Source organism: Fusarium keratoplasticum, chromosome 2 (assembly GCF_025433545.1).
Source record: "Fusarium keratoplasticum isolate Fu6.1 chromosome 2, whole genome shotgun sequence".
NCBI lineage: Eukaryota > Fungi > Ascomycota > Sordariomycetes > Hypocreales > Nectriaceae > Fusarium > Fusarium keratoplasticum.
In genome coordinates, this window is record NC_070530.1 from 988,793 (window position 1) to 1,010,978 (window position 22,186).

A 22,186-nucleotide genomic window follows, 5' to 3' on the forward strand; every position below is an offset into this window, starting at 1 on the left:
TTGACCCGAGACACTTGGTTAGGAACACCTTAAAGACTGATGTTTCAGTCAATGGCAATTATGAACAGTGCCAGTATTGACACCTATTTTAATACTACAATTCTAAATCAATCGCCTGTTTCTAGATGATATTCCAGTGTTACAGGTAACCTTATGGCTCACTTGGATATCTATTGCTGCAAGTGTAGAGCACTACGCATCTAGCCCGCCCTAACACTCGCTACTCTGTAGCACCATCACCATCCTCACTTACACCCGACTCACGTCTCACATTGAGCCTATTCATCTTGGCCAAATAAAACAGAGACATGAAAAACTCATACTTCAAACCGCCACGGCTTGTTGTTTTCCATCACCGCCTGAACCCATCATGCCATGGCCCATCCAGATTAGAAATACAAACCCCGCTCCCTCGCCAATGTCGTCATACCCACTTGCGTGATTGACCAATCCTCAGTAAACATTGAAGCTTAAAATCACCAGTCTCTCGGATTTAAGAAAGAATTGTTCCTTGACTTATAGATTCCCATATAATCGACTCTTCAAGGACCTTGAAACCTCATCAATACTGCAAAATGGCCTCTCACCACGTCCTCATCCTCGGCGGCCACGGCTACGTCGCTCAGCACCTCACTCCCCTCCTGCTCAAGCGCTCCTGGACCGTCACCAGTGTCATCCGTGCCTCGGAGCAGGTTCCAACCATTGAGAAGCTTGGTGCCGGTCTTCCCGGAAAGCTCAACGTTCTCGTCCGCAGCATCGAGGATGTCACGTCTCAAGACAAGGCCCAGAGCATCCTGGACGAGGTGAAGCCCGACTACATCGCCTGGAGCGCTGGTATGTTCAGCCTTGATCTCAATGAAGTTTGATATCATGATACTAATGATACACAGGTGCTGGAGGCAAGGGCGCTCCCGAGCGAGTACGCATCTCACCAACTCAAGCTCCCGTCATCATGGTCCAGCTACTAACTCATCCTGCAGACCTTCAAGATTGATCGCGACGCAGCAATTCACTTCATCAACGCTGCTGCTACAGTCCCTACCATCACCCGCTTCCTTCTCGTCTCCTACCTCGGCTCTCGACGCGCCGGTGCCTCATGGTGGCCTGCTGGCGAGTGGGATGAGTTCCACAAGACTGTCAACAATGGCGTCCTTGCAAACTACTATAAGGCTAAGATCGCGGCCGATGAGGCCCTTTATCGTGTGTCTAAGCAGAGCCCTACCCTTGTCGGTCTCAACCTTCGCCCTGGAACCCTTACCCACAACCCAGCTACCAAGGTTGAGCTGGGTAAGACGGCCCATCTATCATCAAAGGACGGTATCAGCCGCGAGGCAGTCGCCAAGGTTGCCTCAGCTCTTCTTGCAGCCGAAGGTGTGAAGAACACTTGGCTCGATCTCCTCGACGGTGAGGAAGAGATCGATGCTGCCGTGGAGAGAGTTGTGCGAGAAGGCGTGGATGCAGCGGAGGGTGAAGCCATCTACGATGCCTAGGCTGACGATCCTTGTTAAAAACAAGTCTGCCATGATCACGACGATACATGAACAAAATTATGAATAAATTTTCATGCTAGACTCATTGCAGTTCCTTTATGATCTACGAGATGCTTCAGTCGCTTTCTCCTCTGCAGCTGACGATTGAAATAACAGTTAACCTGCGTGCGCTATGTTTCGCCTTGAACACCATTTCGCCAAATAAAATCCCACCAGATGATAGTTGATCCGGTTCCAAATGGGTATCACACCTCCTCCAGCTTTCCATTCCGCGGGCTGCTCATCTGCCCCTGTTGAGCTCGCTCAAAGGTGTCGCGGTGCTCAACTCTGAGAGAACCAAGTCCACTGTCAAGGCGAATCGCCCCAGGAGCCTCGCCGCGCCTCCGAAACCACTGGGCCTTGACTGCCCGGATCTCTTCACAAAACGTCTTCTAGCTCGTAGTGAAGTAAATAAGGGCGTTCCACACACCTTGGAGCGGGAGCACGCACCCACTCGCAACGCTCAGAGGGAAGCTGATTTTGTCATGGTGCGTGAGGCTGTAAAGCCGGTTGACCGAACTTGGGATCCAGGTAATCAGGACTGCAAAGCCGAAGATGAAGCTAGTTCGCAAGTACGCCATCTTGACAGGGTCGAGTCGCTTGAGTTTCAGCGAAGCATTTGACTTGACGGCCCGGAGGCGTGAAGCGATCGTTGGCGGTGGGTTTGGAGTGCTGTCGGAGGTGCATGTCGTCTCGAATCTCTGGGGCCTGGTGGGAGTGTTCGGCTCGAGGTGCTCGTAGGATGCTGGCAAGGCCCAAGATCGAGCGCGGCTGGGACTCATTCCGGGATGAATAACACCTGGCATGGCGGGTTCATCCTGGTGCTTCCGTCTCGGCACCGAAGATGTGATCTGAACCTCTGTAACAGCCGTACCATAGAACTCCTGGCGGCCAGTAAGGTTCTAGAGATAATGGTCAGCGCTTCCTCTATCAGTGGTGCTTGAGGGGGGAATACCGCTTCCGAGGATCCCTTGGCGTCACTGCTCGAGTATGGGTTGTTGCCGTTCTTTTCTCCACTTCCCAATCGATCTACTGCGACGTTTCTGAGGAGGTTTCGGTGATGAAAGACGTGGAATCCGACCGCGATGTAGATGACAATTGACAGGAGTGAGAAGATCCAGATGGGGATGTAGTACGAGTACAGGCGGACAAGGCTCCAGTCAGTTCCGATCCAGCACCACAGCTAAAATAAGTCAGTTTGTTGGACCAGATACAAATGTGTAAGATGAAATAGCAAAGGAAGCTGTCACTTACCGTGGCATCTCCGAAAATGAGGCCGTCGGGGTGGTCTCGAACAGAGATGAGGACGATCGCAGGTATCATGGGACCGCCGAAACAGATGACACAATAGAGCCAGGCATACTGCCGAAATGTTCGTGGATTCGCGTTGAGAAAGAAGACGAGAAAGACGTTGATCGCCATGGCAAAAGACCACCAGGGATCAGACTGCATGAACCTGTCGCTCAGGTCAGTAACACACACTCATTCACCAGCGGAGGAACTGCACCATTCAAAGATGAAAGCCTGAGCCTGGCAAAGAGTAGAATCTTCGCCTCTCTCAAGTCCGTCGTATCCTATCATCGAGGCCACACTGGCGCCGGCGTTGGCCATAGAAGCGAAGAGGAGAAAGAGGTTTGGGGTGGTCCGGAGTTTCTTGAACGCCCAGTAGCTCAGCATCACAAGAGTGACGGCCACCATGGAGCATCCCGCTCCGACTCGCTCGATCGTGATGAGAACATCGATTTCCTGAGGCGAAAATGCCTGGCCCTTCTCGGGGCTCTCCATGTTGACGGCGCTTGATGCCTCGAGGCGGTCGTGGTGGTTGAACGAAAGGCGAGAAGAGGTGAAGCACCACCTGAGCGAAGGAGGCGGGTGGGATGAAATGAGCGGAGTTGAGGCAGGCACGAACCTCTAAAAAGAGATCTCGAGGTCGCACCTTCTACTCGGGAAGGAAGGCAGGCAGGCACGGTGCGTTGTGATAGAGTTGGCAGGTGCCACCAGTGGCAACCAGTGCAGGTACTCCCGAGGGGCTCCCACTGAATCACAGTGAGAGCAAATGCCACCAAGAGCTCCCGAGGAAATATTCGAACGATGCCGATTCTTGTTTGCTTGCAATTGGCCTCTTGTGACCACAATGGCGTATTCGGGGGCCTATCATGGCGGCTCGTGTTGGCGTTTGCGTGAACCATTTGAATAACGCATTCTCACATAGAGTCTATGGTGAAAAGGGACCATGCTGACAGCTGAATTGAACAGGCTATTTATTGAGTCCAGTTTGTTTGTTTGAAAAGGACTTGAGACCAGTGATCGACAATATGAGTGAGGTTCTCCTAAATCTAGGGTATTAATCCAAGTGTGCACAAAGGTGTCACTGAGTACTAACACACCCCGCAAGAAAGTTGGTGCCCGTTTGACCTCGGCCATTATTTCCATCCAATTAGACGTTTTGCCAAATCTTTAGCAACTCGGTCTAATTCCTAGCCATCAAACAATAGTTCTGGTTGTGACCTGCCCAAGGCGACAAGGAGCAACCCTCATTCTATTGGTTCTTGGGAGATCGACGCCCAGATAGGTACCTCGGTTTCACAATCCCGCGGCCCCGACAAATTCCAACTCTGCGTTGTTATATCAACCTCATCCATATATAAATCCATTCTTTGCTTCGGTCACGTTAGGTTGTTGGATGATGCTAGTCGCAAGGTCCGTCCTAAAACGTTCCCAAATCGCGCCGTCAAGAGCCTGCATCCTCCGGCTTCAACCCCCAGCCCCGCGTTGCGGAGATCCTCGCATCGGACCAGCCATCAATATCGCGACTCATCGTCAACCTTTCTTCAACCACCCATTTTCATCGCGAGCTTCATCCAAAATGACTTTTCCTCCCATCGACAGCACCATCGTCTGCCCGGCTCTCAATGTCCTTTTCCCGGGCACACCACCTGACCTCTTTGCCTCTGAACTCACCTTCTTCGCTTCTGTGCCTTGGACAGCGTCTCTTCTATCAGCTCCAAACACAATCCCTTTCCTTCCATCATGTCGCAACCCGGCATCGCCAGCACATGACCAGCTCTTTGGTCTCACTCTCAACAACGAACGCGGTCTCTCCCATCTCATCAGCTTCTTCCATGCCCCGAGCACCGATGTCGCCAAGGACCCCTCACACAGCATCACCGAGACCGTCACCCTCGTGTCTCTAGGCGACGGCCTCAGCGGGTTCCCTGGAGTGACTCATGGCGGAATGATTGCTTCGTTGCTTGATGAGTCCATGGGGACGATATTCGACTTGAATAGCACATTGAGAAAGGAAGCGAGAGCGTTCCAGACACCCAATGTAACGGGCGGGCTGGACATCAAGTTCTTGAAGCCAGTTCCCACAAACGGCGTGTATTACATCACTTCGACTGTAGACGAGACCGATGGTAGAAAGACTAGAATCCGGTGTGATTTGAAGGACAAAGATGGCGAGGTGCTGGCCAAGTGCTCAAGCAAGTGGGTGGCACTCAAGTCAAACCTATGATTGTAGAATGGGCTCGTTTGGGAATAGATACAGGCCGTCCAGGGAATGAGAAGGCGAGCAATGCTCGTAGATTAGAACATGATCAGAAAGAACTGCATAGTAGAGAATGCTAGGGTAACAAATGAGACTATCCTTGCAAAACCAATCCCAGGTATCTTTTCACCACAAAGAAACGTGCCAACCCATCTAGCCCAGATATCATAAGTTCGGCCGTAACAGTCATAGTCCAATCACTTGGAGCTCTCCCCCCTCTCCGACTTCATGCCAGGAACAAACGTCTTGACAACATCCTTGACCTTGTGCGGGTCTTCAAGGGCCTCGTATGCCGCCTCTCGCTTGCTCTTCTGCCCTTGCTCCCAGCCAGCCTCGCGGTCGTCGAGCTCACTCTCGGCTGAGCTGATGCTACTCTGGCTTCTGTTCATCACCATGTTGACCATTCTGCCCTCGCTCTTCTTGGTGGTTCGCTGAGCTTCCTTCATGTCTTGCAGGTCCTTGTCCTCCCAGTGCATCGCCACGATACCAAGCTCAGGGAAGTTCTTCTCGAGGAACTCCTTCAGCAATGGAAGAGTAGACTTGTCGGGTCGATATGTGCCCGAATCATTGTCAATGATGAGCTGGTAATACGCAGGGTTGTGTGGGGGGTCGTCTCTGGGTGGTCCACCAGAGACAGGTTCGTTCGGGTGCGTCTTCTCCTTCGGATGCACCTCATCCGAAGACACAGGATGCTTGAGACGTCGAATGAAGAACTCGCCCGAACAGGCGATGTACGTCTCGACATCTGAATGCATGGTATGCTTGCTCAGCATGTCAATGCCAAACTCCTTACCCGTCTCGGTGAACCTGAACATGCCATCCAGAGTCAACACGTAGGTGAAGATGCGACCTCCCTGGTCAAAGTGGACCAGTTTCAGGAACTGAAGCGCAGCCTCCTTAGAGCACGCGTCAAAGTCGCCGTACTCGGTCGACTGGTTGAAGTTGTAAATGCGGCGGTGCTGGCTGTGCAGTGCCTTATTTAGAATCTTGCCGCGTAAGCCCGTCGACGAGTAGATGGAGGCGATGATGGGTCTGAACTCGACAAAGCGGTGGTACAGCTTTGGAGGAACCGGGCCTTGTAGCTGCATCTCGTTGGCTTGGAAGCTATTGCAACATGTCAGTCTGGGACTTGAGATGGGGATGGGGCACATACTCGTATTTTTGAGTCCTCAGCTTCTTTTTCCCATTCTTATCAACCTGTTCATCGGCATCATCTCGAGCGTCATCGTCTGCATTCGCATTCACCTTGACACCGGCGATGCGACCAATCAAGGGACTAAAGTGCTTGACCCAGGTTGTTGGTCCTACCGTGTACATCTGAGCATAAGGTGGATCGGATGGTCCTAGCAGCTCCATGCTGAGATGGAGAACGGGCGTCATATGCACGTTCGAGTTGACGACACTGGTGAGAGCCTTGGCGAAATATGCCCTCTTGCTCATCATGCGCTTCTTGGCCTTGTACGTCTCGTCCAGCCCTTTCCATGTGTCGGATAAGCGATCAATCTTGATCGTCACGTTGCCCAGTCTGTCGTCGTGATCCGGAAAGTCCTCATCGTACATTCGGCACTTAAGCGTGAACCCGGTAGGAGGGACATTGGCGACAACCCATTCTTCCTCCCACTTGGGCTCTGTGGTCTTCCTGATGGTTCTCGTCCTGTGAACGAGGTCCGGGTCCTCCTTGTGCCTCTTGGGTTGGGTACCTCGAAGTGTCGCGACGAGGAAAGGGTCTGAAGAGGCCGTGACAAAGTCTGCGGGTGGAAGATTCGAGGCGCTGTGGAAGATGAAGCGAATCGTGTAGCCCTGGGGCGCATCCGGTAGAGGAGTCGGGTCGAAGCCGCCGGGAGGACCGTTCTTAACCTTGTTGATGCGCTCCTTCAGACCGGTTCCTATCCTCGTAGGATGTTTTAACATGTTGTGGCCGTCGTCGTGAGGATCTTGCGACTTTGGTGCTCCATTAGTTTGCGCAGTTGATGCGCCATTCTCGCCATTGTGTGTAGTTCCGTTATGGCCATTCGTCTGGGCCTCGGGGGTGTCTGGGGCCGACATTTCGAATTGGATCGCGAGGCTGACTTCGCGGGGTTTGCGACAGTGAAGCTCGCGGCTTTCAAGTTGCGCCCGATAACGTATATATATCAGTGAATCAAGTAGGTCCGGGACAGCCGAGTAGATCAGCACTCTGTGACCCGCGCACCGGGTTTACGACAGTATGATGAGGAGAAAGATGCAGGATTGAGTTCACGAGGAGGCGTTGGGAGGCTGGTTCGCAGGGTCCTGTGGTGTGATGGTTGGTTGGTTGGGATGGACGCGCCGTCGCAACGCAGCTCGGCAGTGAGGATATCATCCGTTTTGGGTCAAGAGCTACTCAATGGCGGCGGACGGTGGCTGATATTTAAATGCGCCAACGCCCATTCTCCCCTTGACACGATTTTTTTCATTCTGCCCCAGGCTGTGCGAGAAGAGATAGCAATAGAAGCCCAGCCACTCTCCATCTGCCCATCTACCGTATACAAGACCTTGGCGACAACGGCTGCGCAAGCTCGGCATCGCCAGCTCGCAACAGGTACCGTGGTTTCTGACGTCATGCTCACCGTCAAGACAGCTCCTGAGTGCAGAAACTCCCGGATCCAACGGCACATAGTGCGCCAAGGTCTGGGCCCGTAGCGGTTAACGGGTGCCGCGTAGCGCCCAGGGTCTGGGCACTCACCCACCAAAACTCGCCGACTTGGGGGGAACCCTGATCGTCTCTCGGCGGTCATGGCCTGGGGGACGTGTCTTGACAGGTTCCACAGGGCTCAGCTGTTGCCTCTCATTGGCCGGTGCGTACCAATCTTCATGATGGCTTCGGAACACGGCAATGCGAACAGGCGCAGGTAATTTCCATTAAATAACTTAAATGTACATCATCAGCCTTGGATCCTAGAATCCTGTTCTAGATCGATCAGAATGGCCCGACTTGAGATCGAGAATGTGATGGAGGCCTCTCTCGCCAAGTTCACATGCTGCAGCCAAGATGCTTCATGATACTCGGCATCTGCGCACTCAAAGACATTGATCAGACCAACAGCATGATTCTTGGAAAACATCTGCGAGTATCCATGCCCTTGAGTCGGCGGCCTCCAACTATCAGTGTGGCCACGATACCCAACAAACTCTCTCTTTCCTTTGTACAACGGCAATGCACGAAACGACGGCCCGGCAGTTTCAGGGGTTCGATTAACCTACAGACAGCCCTACGACAAACAAAGTTCTCAGCTAGGTTCATAAAAATGCCTTACAGGTTCAGTCTAATGGCGTAAAATACGAAAGTCCCAATGGTAACTTGCGGTCTCGGCCGATATACTTTGCAACCCCGGTCCGGTCATTCCGAAAACCAGGGGTCATGAGCCCTCATCTCCATGATATGCTTGTTATAGTACTCCGAGTGCTCGACTAGGTCCATAAGTATGCCTTGTAGGGCCGGTCCAACGATTCACAATACGAAAACCCCAATAATGTCTTCCAGCCTCGGCCGATATGCCATGTGTGGTTGCGGCCATTCGGAAGGCAACAACCTGTGTCAAACACTCATCTCCTTAATTCCTTTGTAATTATTGCAACTCAAGTGCTCCGTCTGGAAAAATTCTTTCCGGCAACCCTTGCGACGATCAGGACGTCCTAATCCTAACCAGCGCCAGCCATAAGTCGGTAGCTGAGAGCACGTCCATAACGGCCTTTCCGAGACAGGAGTTGCAAAAGTCCTTTCAACGCGACGCTCCATTGATGCCATTGGATCGTCCGTAAAATTAGGATAAGATCAAGGCTGAGCCAAGTTGTCATGACAGCTGTGGTCATGAGTTCGCTGTTATATTGCTGCCGCATCCATATGCGATGGATCGAACATATCAAACGATGCCACCCTCAAAACCCAACGACAGTCAAAGTCGGAAATCACTTGTCCTATCATAATTCGAATGATCTCATTGTATAGATTAACCTCCATATTATCCGTTGTCACAGGTAACCTTAGAATGGGTGAGTGCATGAGCCAGATTTGCGATGTCATTGAATGGGACAACATTTCCCACCCCAAGTCTGCTCATCCACGGCAAATAAGTGACCAGTAAACCGCGTACGAGAATATTTCACTTGTTAATTACAAATTTAATGTAATTGTCACAAGTTCAGGTCGGGAAATGGCCAGCCTCTGTCTCGATCTTGAACCCTGTACTTACCCCGTTCTCCAAGGCGAAGCGCATGATGAGGATTCATGATGAAAACTTTGCTTCCCACTAATCAATTTATGGTATAACTAGGTTTATAAGGCACACAAGGTCCGTAAAAGATCATATACTCAAGATATAGTTGCAACAGCTTTGAACTTCAGCTGTCCCAATCGAGATATGCATCCTACCGTTGGTACAAGCCACACCTTGACCCAGATACCTGCTTTCCTTGTCACATAATATATACTGTCAACCTTTCAGTGGGTTGCGATGTAATAGAAGTTATCGGCCGGTGTGAGCGATGTTGCCGCTGCACAATATTCAGGAACAATGCGAAGGGACGGCACTGAACACCCTGCAAGGAGGGCGCCGGGAGCTCTAGTGCTGTAGAACCTAGCGAACTTCCTGTTTTATGAAATAATCACTAGTTACTTTCTACTCTTTCCTTCTGTTGTCTTGGCTAGTTAAGGACTTCATATATCAGTTAATAACAAACCACAAGAGGGAATTGTCCTTCTGAATGATCCACCAAGGCATTCAATTACCGGGAGAATCACTTCCAAGTTACACAATTAGAAATATCTCACTCGTTTAGGGCTCGATGGTTCAAAATGGACATTTGTCATTCTCTTGAGTACCTCGACCAGGTTCTCGTGAGATCATTCCGTCGTTGACAGCCTCCGGCTAAGAATCCAGGCTATTCCAGGTGACCGCATTACCTCCAATCCTTCATTGTATGCAATTTTCCCTCTATGTTGGTGCTGACCACGCTGGTTCGAAGCATGCTCTCGTTCTTGCTATAATGCATACGAAGGGGAGGTGACCGAAGAGCCCAGGTTGAGTATCCTACAGCCACCCACACGTTCTTCAATGCTGCACTCGGTAGCAATTTCTTTGCTATCCTCCCATCAAAGAGCATGTACCTACCTGGCCTGGGCCCTGGTATCAGAATTCAGCCATTGACTTCGCAGTGTAGTAGGACCTATGATATCTGCCAACCAAGCGCCAGCCATGGTTGAGTATTGCTCGACTGCGCACAAAAGCTACCAGGACTGGGATTCTTCTGTCTTTCACAGATCTCTCGCGAAGCAGTGAAATGATATTATTTCAGGTCCCGTGCGAGGTACAAAGGTAGGGGTTACAGGATACTTCGAAGTCAATGGCAACGGCATGTGGCGGTGATAACTCGAGGTTCTCATACTCCCTTAGACTTTCATGATATTGTACTCTTGATGCTTTCCACCTCTCTTCGAATGCCTTTACACCAACCTATCCATCATCAACTGGCTAAACCTAGTTGGTGTTGAAGTATGTTCCTCGATGCTCGGTCGGGTGCCGATCAAAGACATCCAAGTACTTCATTGTGCGCTACAGAACGACAGTTGAATCCATTCAACTTTCTTACTTCTGGTCAGTCGCAAGTCTCCGACGACCACGGTTATCCCTTCAGCCACCGGAGTCGGCCGAGCCCTCTAGCAGGTTTTGATCAAGCTGAAAACAGGCCATATGAGACCACTTTGAGCCGCTTCATATACATCTCTTGCTTTCTTTTTATTGTCTTAACAGGCCCCACGCGAAGGTCCTGAATGTGGTGCTTCGTACAGGCTTCATGGAGCTCAACAACGCAATCTCCGATGTTTTGATACACTATTCCAGTCTCGGTTTCAAGCTGTCTTTCTACCCCGTTTTCCGCATTGTTGAATTGCCATGAGAGATCGCCCAAGCTGTCAAAGCACAACCCAGAGTGAAGTGGGCCCAAGCATATTATCGCGGCTACATCGGTTGGCAAGAATGCAGGTAAAAGCGAGGTCTCGGATAAGACCATATTTCAAGCTTATGAGCTCAGTGTTATCATCGTGGTGTTTAACAAAATCGTCGATCCCCGAGAAGCTCAATTCGTCCCGATGTTTCACCTGCCAAGCCATGCTTCCAACATGCCTCAACGCACCACCAATTACGTCTTTTCAGCATGCGTGTAAGTCTGGTAAACCTCAACATCCATAGGTACCTCAGTGTTTTTCCAAAGCCCATGAATCGAGGTCTTATGCATCGTCAAGACGGTCACTATGACGCAATCTTCTCTCGGCTATCGTCCAACAACCACAACAACCACCCCCATTCGAGAAGGTCCATGCTAACAAGTCACACAAAACGCATGGTGATATAGACCTCGGCGTCTCTTCGCAACCATACCTCGCTTGAGGGCTAATATCCTGCCGAGTACAACATCACATGCTCGCCTCTCCAGTCTCTACTCTCCACGTGTCGGGCGCTACTATCCAACACCGAGACATGAAGCGCATGGCTCGGTTGCATACCCATGTCTTTTGCGAGCTGCACACTTGTGAGACGAGTCTGGAGGAGCCACGAAGGATGGGAACGATCGGTGTGGCATGCAAAAGATGTTTCACGGCGTTGCTGGTGTGGAGTACAGCACTTATGCCCTCGATTGCGATGATGGCCATCGTCGATGAGCTCTGGCTCGGGGTAGACTTGCAGAGCGCCTGCATGGTACGTCCGATATGTTTCGGCTTCATGCTTGTGGGATTCATGCAGAGGGGACATCTAGTCAGCTTTCCAGTAGTCTCAGCTCGAATGCCCCCTCAAATCTGATTTGTGGTCAGTAACTATGATGGCATAGCCGAGCCCATGAAAGCTGAGATGGTTATCGATCTACACATATCAGGACCCCAGGTCGAGGTCGCCATCTCGGCATTGAAGAACCGCCGTCTCGGAAGATATGCAGGGCAACCTACCTCCAGTTACTCAAGGATGGTCTTCTGAGAAACTGCAATCAGAGATCGAGGCATCACAGATGCAAGATGCCGCAGGCACGATCTGCACGACGTCAATTGAGGAAGATTCAGTGCTGACCCTGGAGTCGTCGAAAACTCCGCCCTTGACTGTCACACAGACATCTTCCAGCCGCAGTATCACACTTGCTGGAACACGCTCGCTGAACTCATTCGCGCAAGTGACTCAGTTTCTGACTTGTCATCACGGGGAGATTGAAGTGCCTGCAAGGTATCAGACTACCTTGTCAGTATCACGCCCGCATCCCCGAAAAGTCCGAAATACTTCGGCCGCGTGGGCCTCAACTCGTCCTGCAGCAAGGTATGGGTGACGGGTTGCAACAGGAGAGTACGCTGCGGCTGGCCGATTCTGGGGCTACGGATAGCTATGCATGCTTTCTTGGCGGTTATCTGGGTGTTTAGTGATATAGCAGCTGAACTATCCCTACCATGATCTGACTGAGAGGATGCAGTGGGCGGTTGAAGCATGGCCAACCAGCAAGCCAGCCGGCGTGTCGGCCGAGATTAGGCTGGACTAGAGGAGCGAGCCGGGTTGAAACGAGGCTGAGGGATAATATTGACACTGCCTCGTTTCATGTTGGTCTGTCTGGTGTCATGTTGTCTCGATAAACCATGAAAAGCGTTGCTTTTTTCCAAGCTTGGATGAGGACGAGCATCAAGACCCACTGCGTCGTCGCCTGAGACGGACGGTATGCGCGTGAATATGTATGGATGTATCTCCGCAGCAGGTACAGTCCCTAGGTACTGGGCAGTACAGCGACTAAGAATAGATCAGCCGGTAAAAGAGGCAGATGTAGTTTGTTTGACGACGGGACCCTGAGGGATTCATGGTGATGATTGGTTTGGGTGTCGAATCATCCATCCATCCGCCGTGATGGAGACGGCCAAGCCAAGGACCGAATACGCACTCTTTGGGCACAGCAGCGGCTACAATTGATGGAGGTACCGTACTTTTCCGGAACCAACAAGGGGAATTGGATTTACCGCCCTTTCTGAACCCTGCACGTGTTGCCATCCAAGGCCACGGTATCACGACAATCAAATGTATCTTTTTTTTCCTGGGCTTCCATGGATTCTCGATTCTGCGAGCTTCTCCCACTCGTCATCCCAAGTGGAGCCTTCACGCAAGCTGATTGGCATTGTTCGTCATTCTGGCTTGCCCATGCCCCGCCGTCGATCTCATTGCCCCTCCATTGCGCCCTGGGATTGGAAGAGCTGACCCCGGCTCTGAAGCCATCCAACCACGCATCGCCGAGCTCTCAACACTCACTCCTTCGTACCTTTTCAAGTCCTGGTCTGGCCTGGCTGTGATTCATTGTCCCTGCCTTCCCGATTCTGCTGCTCAGCTCTCCCCTTTACCCTTTCCCTTTAAAGGTCCACGTCCGTCTCCTCCCTTCCAACATGCGGTCTTTCTCTCTTGCATCCATCTCCCGCGCATCTCGCATCACCACCAGACTCAACTCCTTTGCACCCCAATCTCGCAACTTCTCCTTTACACAAGCAATCATGGGCGTTACCAAGACTACTCACCAGGAGGGCACCGGCCCTGTCGCTCAGAACGGCCAGACCGTCACCATTGAGTACACTGGCTACCTCAAGGACGAGTCCAAGCCCGACAACAAGGGCGCCAAGTAAGCACCCAGCCGGCCTTTTCATCATTGAAGCTTCGGCCATAGCTAACCTTTCCCTCTTCAGGTTCGACTCTTCCGTTGGCCGCGGCGACTTTGTCGTCAAGATTGGCGTTGGCCAGGTCATCAAGGGTACGCGAGCCCCATACCTGTCCTCCTCCGCCTTTCCGAGCAGCTTGAGACAAGACATTCGATGCTAACAAACTACGCTCCCCAGGTTGGGATGAGGGCGTCACCCAGATGCAGGTTGGCGAGAAGGCCACTCTTGACATCACTCCGTAAGCTCTCCTCCTCATACTTTGCGTCGCACGCAATTGCTAACAAGCTTCCTCCAGCGACTACGGCTATGGTGCTCGGTAAGCCCTCCAAGTCTCCCCTCTCGACCCGGCACAGACCAATCGTGCCCCCCGCTCCCCCAAGTGGCTCATTGTTGTCGCTGGAGCTCCGACCCTATTTACATCACCTTTGAACGAGCTTCACAGAGGGCGCATTAGCTAACACAACCACTACAGCGGCTTCCCCGGCCACATTCCCCCCAACTCTAGCCTCATCTTGTAAGTACAAATAGCTCGCCACAGCCAATCGGATATGCTACTAATGTTGAATTCAGCGATGTCGAGCTCAAGAAGGTCCAATAAATGCGCCAATTGTCGCCGTCGCTGTCGGTCGCCTTCGGCAACTGGGGATTTGAACGGATCTGCCAGCTCAACGAACCTACGACTAGCCCACTGCTCATTATACCCTGAGATACCTAGTATTGGGCGCAGTTCGATCCGGGTAGCTTCTACACCGCTATCGTAACTATGCGAACGGCTAAATAAAGAACAATCGATGCCTGCCCTTATTTCATGCTGCAGTGATTAACTTTTGCTCATCCTTGTCTTGCTTCTTGCGTCTGGATAGAGCTCCACTCGAGTCAGAGGTAGCCCAAACTTTGGACGTATCCGTATTGACTGCTGCAACTGTAAACGACTCATGTCATGACTGCTCATTCACCTCCTTTGTAATTCTGTAACATGGGCATTTATCATTCATCCATGAGAGCTCATGATCTTGAGCTGCAGTAAAGATGCATGGCGTGCCCCGCGAAATGCTTTGACCCCGCCAACGAGGACCAAGCACTGTACCTCACCAAAGCAGGGCGAAGCTCACCCCAGACTGGACTGGCGCTGACAAAAGCAGTCGGCGTCCACCACCATCAACAACCTTTTTGGATTACTGTGCATAGACCATACCAAGCCGCATGAGGTCAATAGAATCCAACAGAATCTTGGTGCAGGCACAGGTGGCCAGTTTTGTCGAGTCTTGACCCATGCCTTGGAGGGGCCCGAGCCCACCAAAGCTCCAGGATAATCATCCTTTCACTGGCCGCGGGGCAGCCAGCTGGTGTGTGCCTGGCCTGTCACCCCACTCCACTCACTCCAAGTCATGTTGCCCCTCATCCTCACCCTTCATCGGCTTTCTTGTTCGCTTATGTAAGGCACCAGCTCGATTACCCGCTCCCAGCATGCGCCAACTCATGCCTCATGCCGCGCTCACACTGCCTGCGCTAAGCCGCCTCGGGCCATTACCTCATCAGCCGTCCACTACGCGCGCTCACAGCCTCAGTCTTCTCTTCTACCTGACTCCGTGGCAGGAAATCTTGCCTCTCACAAACCACCGATTTCCACACCAACGTACACATTTTCTTATCACCGCTACCGTCTGCGACGAGCATCGAAATCGCCCGCAGATACATCCATCTCTCGTCCCTCTTCCGTCTGCCCCTCACCGTCAACCTTTTGCTCGGCGGGGTTGAGCTCTGCCTGGTGCTGGATCACCTTCGCAACCGCCCGGTTTACCACCTTCAACATAGCGTCTGAAGCAGACAAGCTGGGGAAGCGAAAGCTCTCCAACGGGGAGTCACCTACCCATAAGCGCACCATGGTTGTGAGTACATCCTGTCCGGGCTTGCCCTTTCCAAGGCCGCAACTTCATGACGCCTCGGATCATGCTGCGTGCGGGCAGAGGGCCCATTCCCACCTGCACGCTTCCGACCCGTTGGCGCAAGCTCAACATGACTAAAGCTGACCCTTGCTCGACTTCTAGGACCAAAAGCTGCCCGAGGTCGACCTCGCGACCCGGATGCAGGTCGACGAGTCCGTCGTCGGACACACCGAGATCGACGAGTCCCTCTACAGCCGGCAGCTCTATGTTTTGGGCCACGAGGCCATGAAGCGCATGGGCGCTTCGAATGTGCTCATTGTCGGTCTGAAGGGTCTCGGTGTCGAGGTCGCCAAGAACATCGCCTTGGCGGGTGTCAAGAGTCTCACCCTCTACGACCCCGCTCCAGTTCAACTCGCCGACCTCTCCTCTCAGTTCTTCCTCACTCCCAGCGACGTCGGCAAGCCCAGAGACGAGGTCACCGTGCCCCGCGTTGCCGAGCTGAACGCCTACACCCCCGTCAAGGTCCACCAGTCTCCCGGCCTGGACGATAACTTCTCCCAGTTCGACAAGTACCAGGTCGTCGTCCTAACCAACGTTCCTATCCACCACCAGAAGGCCATCGGCGATTACTGCCACAGCAAGGGCATCTATGTCGTTATTGCCGACACCTTTGGTCTCTTCGGTTCCATTTTCTGCGATTTTGGCGATAAGTTCACTGTCATCGACCCTACTGGCGAGACTCCTCTTAGCGGTATCGTTGCTGGAGTCGATGAGGAGGGCTTGGTCTCTGCTTTGGACGAGACCCGACACGGTCTGGAAGATGGCGACTACGTGACATTCTCCGAGATTGAAGGCATGGAGGCTTTGAACGGCTGTGAGCCCCGCAAGATTACCGTCAAGGGCCCTTACACCTTCTCGATCGGCGACGTGTCCGGGCTCGGCCAGTATAAGCGGGGTGGCATGTACCAGCAGGTCAAGATGCCTAAGATCATCAACTTTAAGAGTTTCACGAATGCCCTGAAGGAGCCCGAGTTCCTCATCTCCGACTTTGCCAAGTTTGACCGCCCTCAACAGCTGCACCTTGGTTTCCAGGCTCTGCATGCCTTCCAGGTCTCGAAGGGGCGACTCCCCAACCCCATGGACGACGACGACGCGACCATTGTGTTGGGTGCCGCCAAGAAGTTTGCTGAGGAGGAGGGTCTGGAGCTTGAGCTGGACGAGAAGCTGCTGAAGGAGCTGAGCTACCAGGCTCTGGGTGATCTCAACCCCATGGCTGCTTACTTTGGTGGCATTACGGCTCAGGAGATCCTGAAGGCTGTTTCTGGCAAGTTCCAGCCCATCAACCAGTGGATGTACTTTGATTCTCTCGAGTCCCTGCCCACAAGCACTAAGCGTTCCCCCGAGCTTTGCAAGCCTATTGGTAGCCGTTACGATGGTCAGATCGCTGTCTTTGGAACCGAGTACCAGAACAAGATCGCGAATCTGAAGCAATTCCTTGTCGGAGCTGGTGCTATCGGATGCGAGATGCTCAAGAACTGGGCTATGATCGGTCTTGGAACGGGCCCTGAGGGCAAGATCTGGGTGACTGACATGGACTCGATTGAGAGGAGCAATTTGAACCGACAGTTCCTCTTCCGTGCCGACGATGTTGGCCACATGAAGAGTGACTGCGCTGCCAAGGCAGTTCAGCGCATGAACCCCGACCTCGAAGGCCACATTGTGACGCTCAAGGAACGCGTTAGCCCCGATACCGAAAGCGTTTTCAATGAAGAGTTCTGGCGCAACCTTGACGGCGTTACCAATGCTCTCGACAACGTGGAGGCGCGAACATATGTGGATCGACGATGTGTCTTCTTCCAGAAGCCCCTTCTCGAGAGTGGAACTCTTGGAACCAAGGGTAACACACAGGTTGTCCTTCCTCACCTTACCGAATCCTACTCTTCCTCGCAGGATCCCCCTGAGAAGGAATTCCCTATGTGCACTATCCGATCCTTCCCCAACCGCATTGAGCACACCATCGCATGGTCCAAGGAGTACATGTTTGAGAAGCTCTTTGTCAAGGCTCCCCAGACTGTCAACCTTTACTTGACCCAACCCAACTTCTTGGAGTCTACTCTGAAGCAGGGTGGCAACCAGAAGGAGACACTCGAGACGATCCGCAACTACCTCACGACCGAGCGGCCACGAACTTTCGAGGACTGTATCGCCTGGGCTCGTCGACTCTTTGAGACCGAGTTCGCCAACAAGATTCAGCAACTTCTGTACAACTTCCCCAAGGACTCCGAGACATCGTCTGGAACACCCTTCTGGTCTGGTCCCAAGCGTGCTCCGGATGCGCTCAAGTTTGATCCCAACAACCCGACACACTTTGGGTTCATCGTGGCCGCTGCCAACCTCCACGCCTTCAACTACGACATCAAGTCGCCTGGAACTGACAGGTCCATCTACCTCCGGGAACTGGACAACGTCATTGTGCCCGATTTCACCCCCGACTCGAGCGTGAAGATTCAGGCGGATGATAAGGAGCCCGAGCCCGTAAGTAACTACACTGCCTCTGGAAGATGAAAAACTAATGGGATCTAGGAACCGGAGGCAAGCAGCTTCGACGACAACGATGAGCTGGATAAGCTGACGGCTAGCCTGCCCGCACCCAACACCCTGTCCGGCTTCCAGCTGGTGCCTGTGGATTTTGAGAAGGACGACGACTCGAACCACCACATCGACTTCATTACTGCTTGCAGTAACTTGAGAGCGGAGAACTACAAGATCGAGCCCGCTGATCGCCACAAGACGAAGTTCATTGCTGGCAAGATCATTCCCGCCATTGCCACTACAACGGCCCTGGTCACCGGCCTGGTGGTCCTGGAGCTGTTCAAGATCATTGATGGCAAGGATGATATCGAGCAGTACAAGAACGGTTTCATCAACCTGGCTCTGCCCTTCTTTGGCTTCAGTGAGCCCATCGCCAGTCCCAAGGTGGTGTACAAGGGACCTGAGGGTGACGTGACACTGGACAAGATTTGGGATCGATTCGAGATTGAGGACATTACTCTGAGGGAGCTTTTGGATACCTTCAAGGAGAAGGGACTAAGCATCAGCATGCTCAGCTCAGGAGTCAGCCTTCTATATGCCTCCTTCTTCCCTCCCGCCAAGTTGAAGGAGCGATATGAGATGAAACTGAGCAAGCTTGTTGAGACGATCTCGAAGAAGCCTATCCCTGAACACCAGAAGGAGGTCATCTTTGAGATTGTAGCGGAGGATCTTGCCGAGGAGGACGTGGAGGTCCCCTACATCAAGGTCAAGATTGCATAAGTCAGATGAGAATGTTATGTCGGTCATTCAGATATGTAAGGAAGCGATAGAAGGAACAGAGTGCGAAAGAGCACACAAATAAAGGATGAGTGAATTTATAAAGATAGACGAAATTCATTATGCTTGATGTGATTATGAAGTTGTTGCGCCGCTTTGAACATGTTGTTTACGCTGGTTTGGATGGTGTAGTGATGCCTCATGGCATTGAGTGAACGGAATGCGGGGTAGCCGAGACAACCTTAACCAGGGACTCCAGAGAGGCACAGTTTGGAAGACAAGATCTTGTGAATGTGAAAAAATACATTTGAGGCCAATAGCCCGGCGTGCTTACAGTAGTTTCCTACCTAGCTTCACATCCAAGTGGTTTACGAAAGCTCATGTCATGATGAATGGGCAGCTTATCAAGACAAGACAGCGAATTAACTAAGCGGCACGCAGGCGAGTGGGGGTGACCCATTACGCCACGATTATGAAATCGGAGACGCACAGCTCTAGGACGGAATAGCTCGACCAGGAGGGAGCTCTCGAAAGAACCAACAGATTGTAAGGCTGGGCTCTGCCTGCGTGAAGTAGTTAGACTGTACATGGTGAGGGGCTGGCTGCTGAGCAAGTCTTAGTGAGCAAGGGTGACACGACGTTTTTGCTTGAGAGAGGAGGGGTCGAGTATAAAGAGGTTGCTTGTCGCCGTCATTAATCGAGCTTGGTTCCGCTTTGTGAAATGTTGATGCAAGCATTGAGGATTCGAGCATTTGGAGCTTGGAACCAGAACCTACTTTTGAAGCAGAAGCAGCAGTCTGTAAGATCTTTGACGCATCTTGCGAATTCGGTGAAGCCATCGCCGACAACAGCACCCAAGTTTAGCATCCAGTTTTCAAATCAGACCAGAATGGTTAGTTGATGCTCGTATCTGTTCTTGTTTACGATTTGCTAACACAATCATAGGCAAGCACCGGCTTCAAGGTCACCGACTGGGTGAAGCCCGGCGACAAGTCTGGAGAGTTTAAGCGTCAAGTCAGTTCATTCCGCGACTGGATCTCTCGAGAGCCCGGCGCCCAGTACCCCCCCGAGAAGGGCCGCTACCACCTCTACGTGAGCTACGCATGCCCGTGGGCGTGCCGCACCCTCATCGCCCGACGCCTCAAGGGTCTTGAGGACATTGTCTCCTTCTCTGTGGTGCACTGGCACCTTGGACAGGGCGGCTGGCGATTTGTGACAAAGGAGGATGGCGATGTTCCCGGAGAGAATGTTGTGCCTGACCCGATTGAGGGCCACGAGGCTTTCACGCACCTGAAGGATGTGTACTTTGAGAGTGAGAAGGATTATCAGGGACGATTCACTGTGCCGGTGCTGTACGACAAGAAGACCAAGAGGATTGTGAGCAACGAGAGCAGTGAGATTCTGCGCATGTTTGGCACTGAGGTAAGTTGCTTGCTCTCTCGCAATCTGACTCTATGACTGACACATAGACAGTTCGATGACCTCCTGGGCGAAGAGCACAAGTCCATCCAGCTGTACCCTGAGAACCTGCAGAAGCAGATTGAGGAGACGCACGAGTGGACGTACGACCTCATCAACAACGGCGTGTACAAGTCTGGCTTTGCCACGACGAGCGAGGCGTACGAGCGCAACGTGGTGGCGCTCTTTGAGGCGCTGGACCGCGCCGAGAAGCATCTCGCATCGCAGGAAGGCCCATACTACTTTGGAGCCAACATCACCGAAGCCGATATCAGACTGTGAGTTTCTTCTCCTCCTCAAACTGTTTTCCATACTGACATTCTTCAGGTTCGTCACCATCATCCGCTTCGACCCTGTTTACGTGCAGCACTTCAAGTGCAACATCCGCGACATCCGCTCCGGGTACCCGGCGCTGCACCAGTGGATGCGCAACCTATACTGGAACGTCCCTGCGTTCAAGGAGACGACGCAGTTTGAGCACATCAAGTGGCACTACACGAGGAGCCACACCCAGATCAACCCCTTTGCTATTACCCCCGTCGGCCCGCTGCCGCACATCCTGCCGCTGGACGAGGAGGTTGTGGCTGTTGGTGCGGCTCTGCAGAAGTAGATGGTATAGATACTGAAATGAAACTTGAATGTGAATGAAGATGAGGATTTGATCTAGGCTTGTCTTGTTCGCTTGTCTTTATTTTGGGCGATGTGTTATAATATTGTTGGCGTATTGCTCAAATTGAAGATAGTTTGATTAGATCAACAATTGCTAAGGGAGCACTTTGCTATTTGATATCGGATGCCATGAAACAATTATCTTCGTAAATTCTCAATAGTACCTTGTATCATTGTATTGAATAACAACCTAAGAGTAAGAGAAAGGGATCACAAGATGGTATCCTCATAGAACCCCTTGAAACGATTTATTTAATCCTTACGCCGGAGTGATCTAGGAATGTGGGCCAAATATCCACTCCCATCGACAAAGCGATAGCTCCGTCAACTCGAGGTTCCGAATGGCCTCTACTAGCCCGTCAAAGAAAGCCGAGTCCGGAGCCGGTGCCAAAGCCGGGCAGCTTTGTCTGGGTACCTCGACGGGCAGAGCATCGCGCGTACCCACACAGGTAGCTGGGCAACGTCGCGTGAGCGCGGGCGAGCTCCAGGGAACAACTTGCCACTGAGACCACCCCTAGCACGGACGCGTTCAGGCATTCACAGCGTGCTTTGAGTGCGTGCAGCGTCCGCAGAGGTACCTGCCATGGTACGAAGCTTTGGGTCGCGAGCAAGGTATCTGTCGTCTCTCTCCTCCCGTCCCTCCACAACTACCACCTCTCACCACGGGATCACAATCCGTCTCCAAACCCAAACTCTCCGCCCCAAAAACGTTCGTCCAACAACCATCACCCGGAACCAGATTTACCAGCTCATCATTCGCTCTTCTTCCAAAAAAAAGACGACCCATTTTCATTATTCGCCAAACGCCCTTTTTGAACTTGTACAACTGTCACTACGACGCTAGAGCGCTAGGACACCAGCCCTTGGGCCCTCTCGCCTCCCTCTCCGTCTCCCACTGGCACTGCGACCGCCCGCCTCCACCTCCTCCTCGCAACCACGTCAAGCCACCAAAAAACATCTCTCGACTTCTGCACTCCCCCTCTATTGCCATCCTGTTTATCGTTACACAGTATCTTAGTATTTCCACCTGCGACGACAACGACTACCACAACCACCAACAGCGAAGCGACCTCCTTGTAGCACACCCCTGTCCTCTTGCCGCAAG

General features: G+C 52.3%; 7 protein-coding genes across 7 annotated transcripts; 5 read left to right on the plus strand and 2 right to left on the minus strand.

Moving 5' to 3' along the window:
- Positions 1-575: 575 nt before the first annotated feature.
- NCS57_00222900 (NAD(P)-bd-dom domain-containing protein) lies at positions 576-1,490 on the plus strand (the record flags this gene model as incomplete). Its single annotated transcript, XM_053052263.1, has 3 exons — positions 576-834; positions 891-919; positions 981-1,490. 3 exons carry the CDS (start codon positions 576-578, stop codon positions 1,488-1,490), a joined length of 798 nt encoding a protein of 265 aa, XP_052917509.1.
- Positions 1,491-1,735: 245 nt separating this feature from the next.
- Positions 1,736-3,314, minus strand: NCS57_00223000 (G-PROTEIN-RECEP-F2-4 domain-containing protein; the record flags this gene model as incomplete). Its single annotated transcript, XM_053052264.1, has 5 exons — positions 1,736-1,905; positions 1,960-2,431; positions 2,485-2,712; positions 2,784-2,985; positions 3,037-3,314. 5 exons carry the CDS (start codon positions 3,312-3,314, stop codon positions 1,736-1,738), a joined length of 1,350 nt encoding a protein of 449 aa, XP_052917510.1.
- Positions 3,315-4,179: 865 nt separating this feature from the next.
- On the plus strand, positions 4,180-5,043 carry NCS57_00223100 (4HBT domain-containing protein; the record flags this gene model as incomplete). Its single annotated transcript, XM_053052265.1, has 1 exon — positions 4,180-5,043. The coding sequence occupies exon 1, from the start codon at positions 4,213-4,215 to the stop codon at positions 5,041-5,043; it is 831 nt and encodes a 276-aa protein (XP_052917511.1). The 5' UTR covers positions 4,180-4,212.
- A 230-nt stretch (positions 5,044-5,273) lies between these two features.
- Positions 5,274-7,122, minus strand: NCS57_00223200 (C2 domain-containing protein; the record flags this gene model as incomplete). The annotated part of the gene is made up of 2 exons (XM_053052266.1): positions 5,274-6,180; positions 6,230-7,122. 2 exons carry the CDS (start codon positions 7,120-7,122, stop codon positions 5,274-5,276), a joined length of 1,800 nt encoding a protein of 599 aa, XP_052917512.1.
- Positions 7,123-13,492: 6,370 nt separating this feature from the next.
- On the plus strand, positions 13,493-14,357 carry NCS57_00223300 (Peptidylprolyl isomerase; the record flags this gene model as incomplete). The annotated part of the gene is made up of 6 exons (XM_053052267.1): positions 13,493-13,722; positions 13,787-13,851; positions 13,937-13,997; positions 14,055-14,075; positions 14,232-14,273; positions 14,330-14,357. The coding sequence occupies 6 exons, from the start codon at positions 13,493-13,495 to the stop codon at positions 14,355-14,357; spliced, it is 447 nt and encodes a 148-aa protein (XP_052917513.1).
- A 1,285-nt stretch (positions 14,358-15,642) lies between these two features.
- Positions 15,643-18,957, plus strand: NCS57_00223400 (uncharacterized protein; the record flags this gene model as incomplete). The annotated part of the gene is made up of 3 exons (XM_053052268.1): positions 15,643-15,648; positions 15,808-18,180; positions 18,229-18,957. The coding sequence occupies 3 exons, from the start codon at positions 15,643-15,645 to the stop codon at positions 18,955-18,957; spliced, it is 3,108 nt and encodes a 1,035-aa protein (XP_052917514.1).
- A 718-nt stretch (positions 18,958-19,675) lies between these two features.
- On the plus strand, positions 19,676-21,022 carry NCS57_00223500 (GST C-terminal domain-containing protein; the record flags this gene model as incomplete). The annotated part of the gene is made up of 4 exons (XM_053052269.1): positions 19,676-19,846; positions 19,900-20,376; positions 20,428-20,690; positions 20,740-21,022. 4 exons carry the CDS (start codon positions 19,676-19,678, stop codon positions 21,020-21,022), a joined length of 1,194 nt encoding a protein of 397 aa, XP_052917515.1.
- Between the last annotated feature and the right edge of the window lie 1,164 nt (positions 21,023-22,186).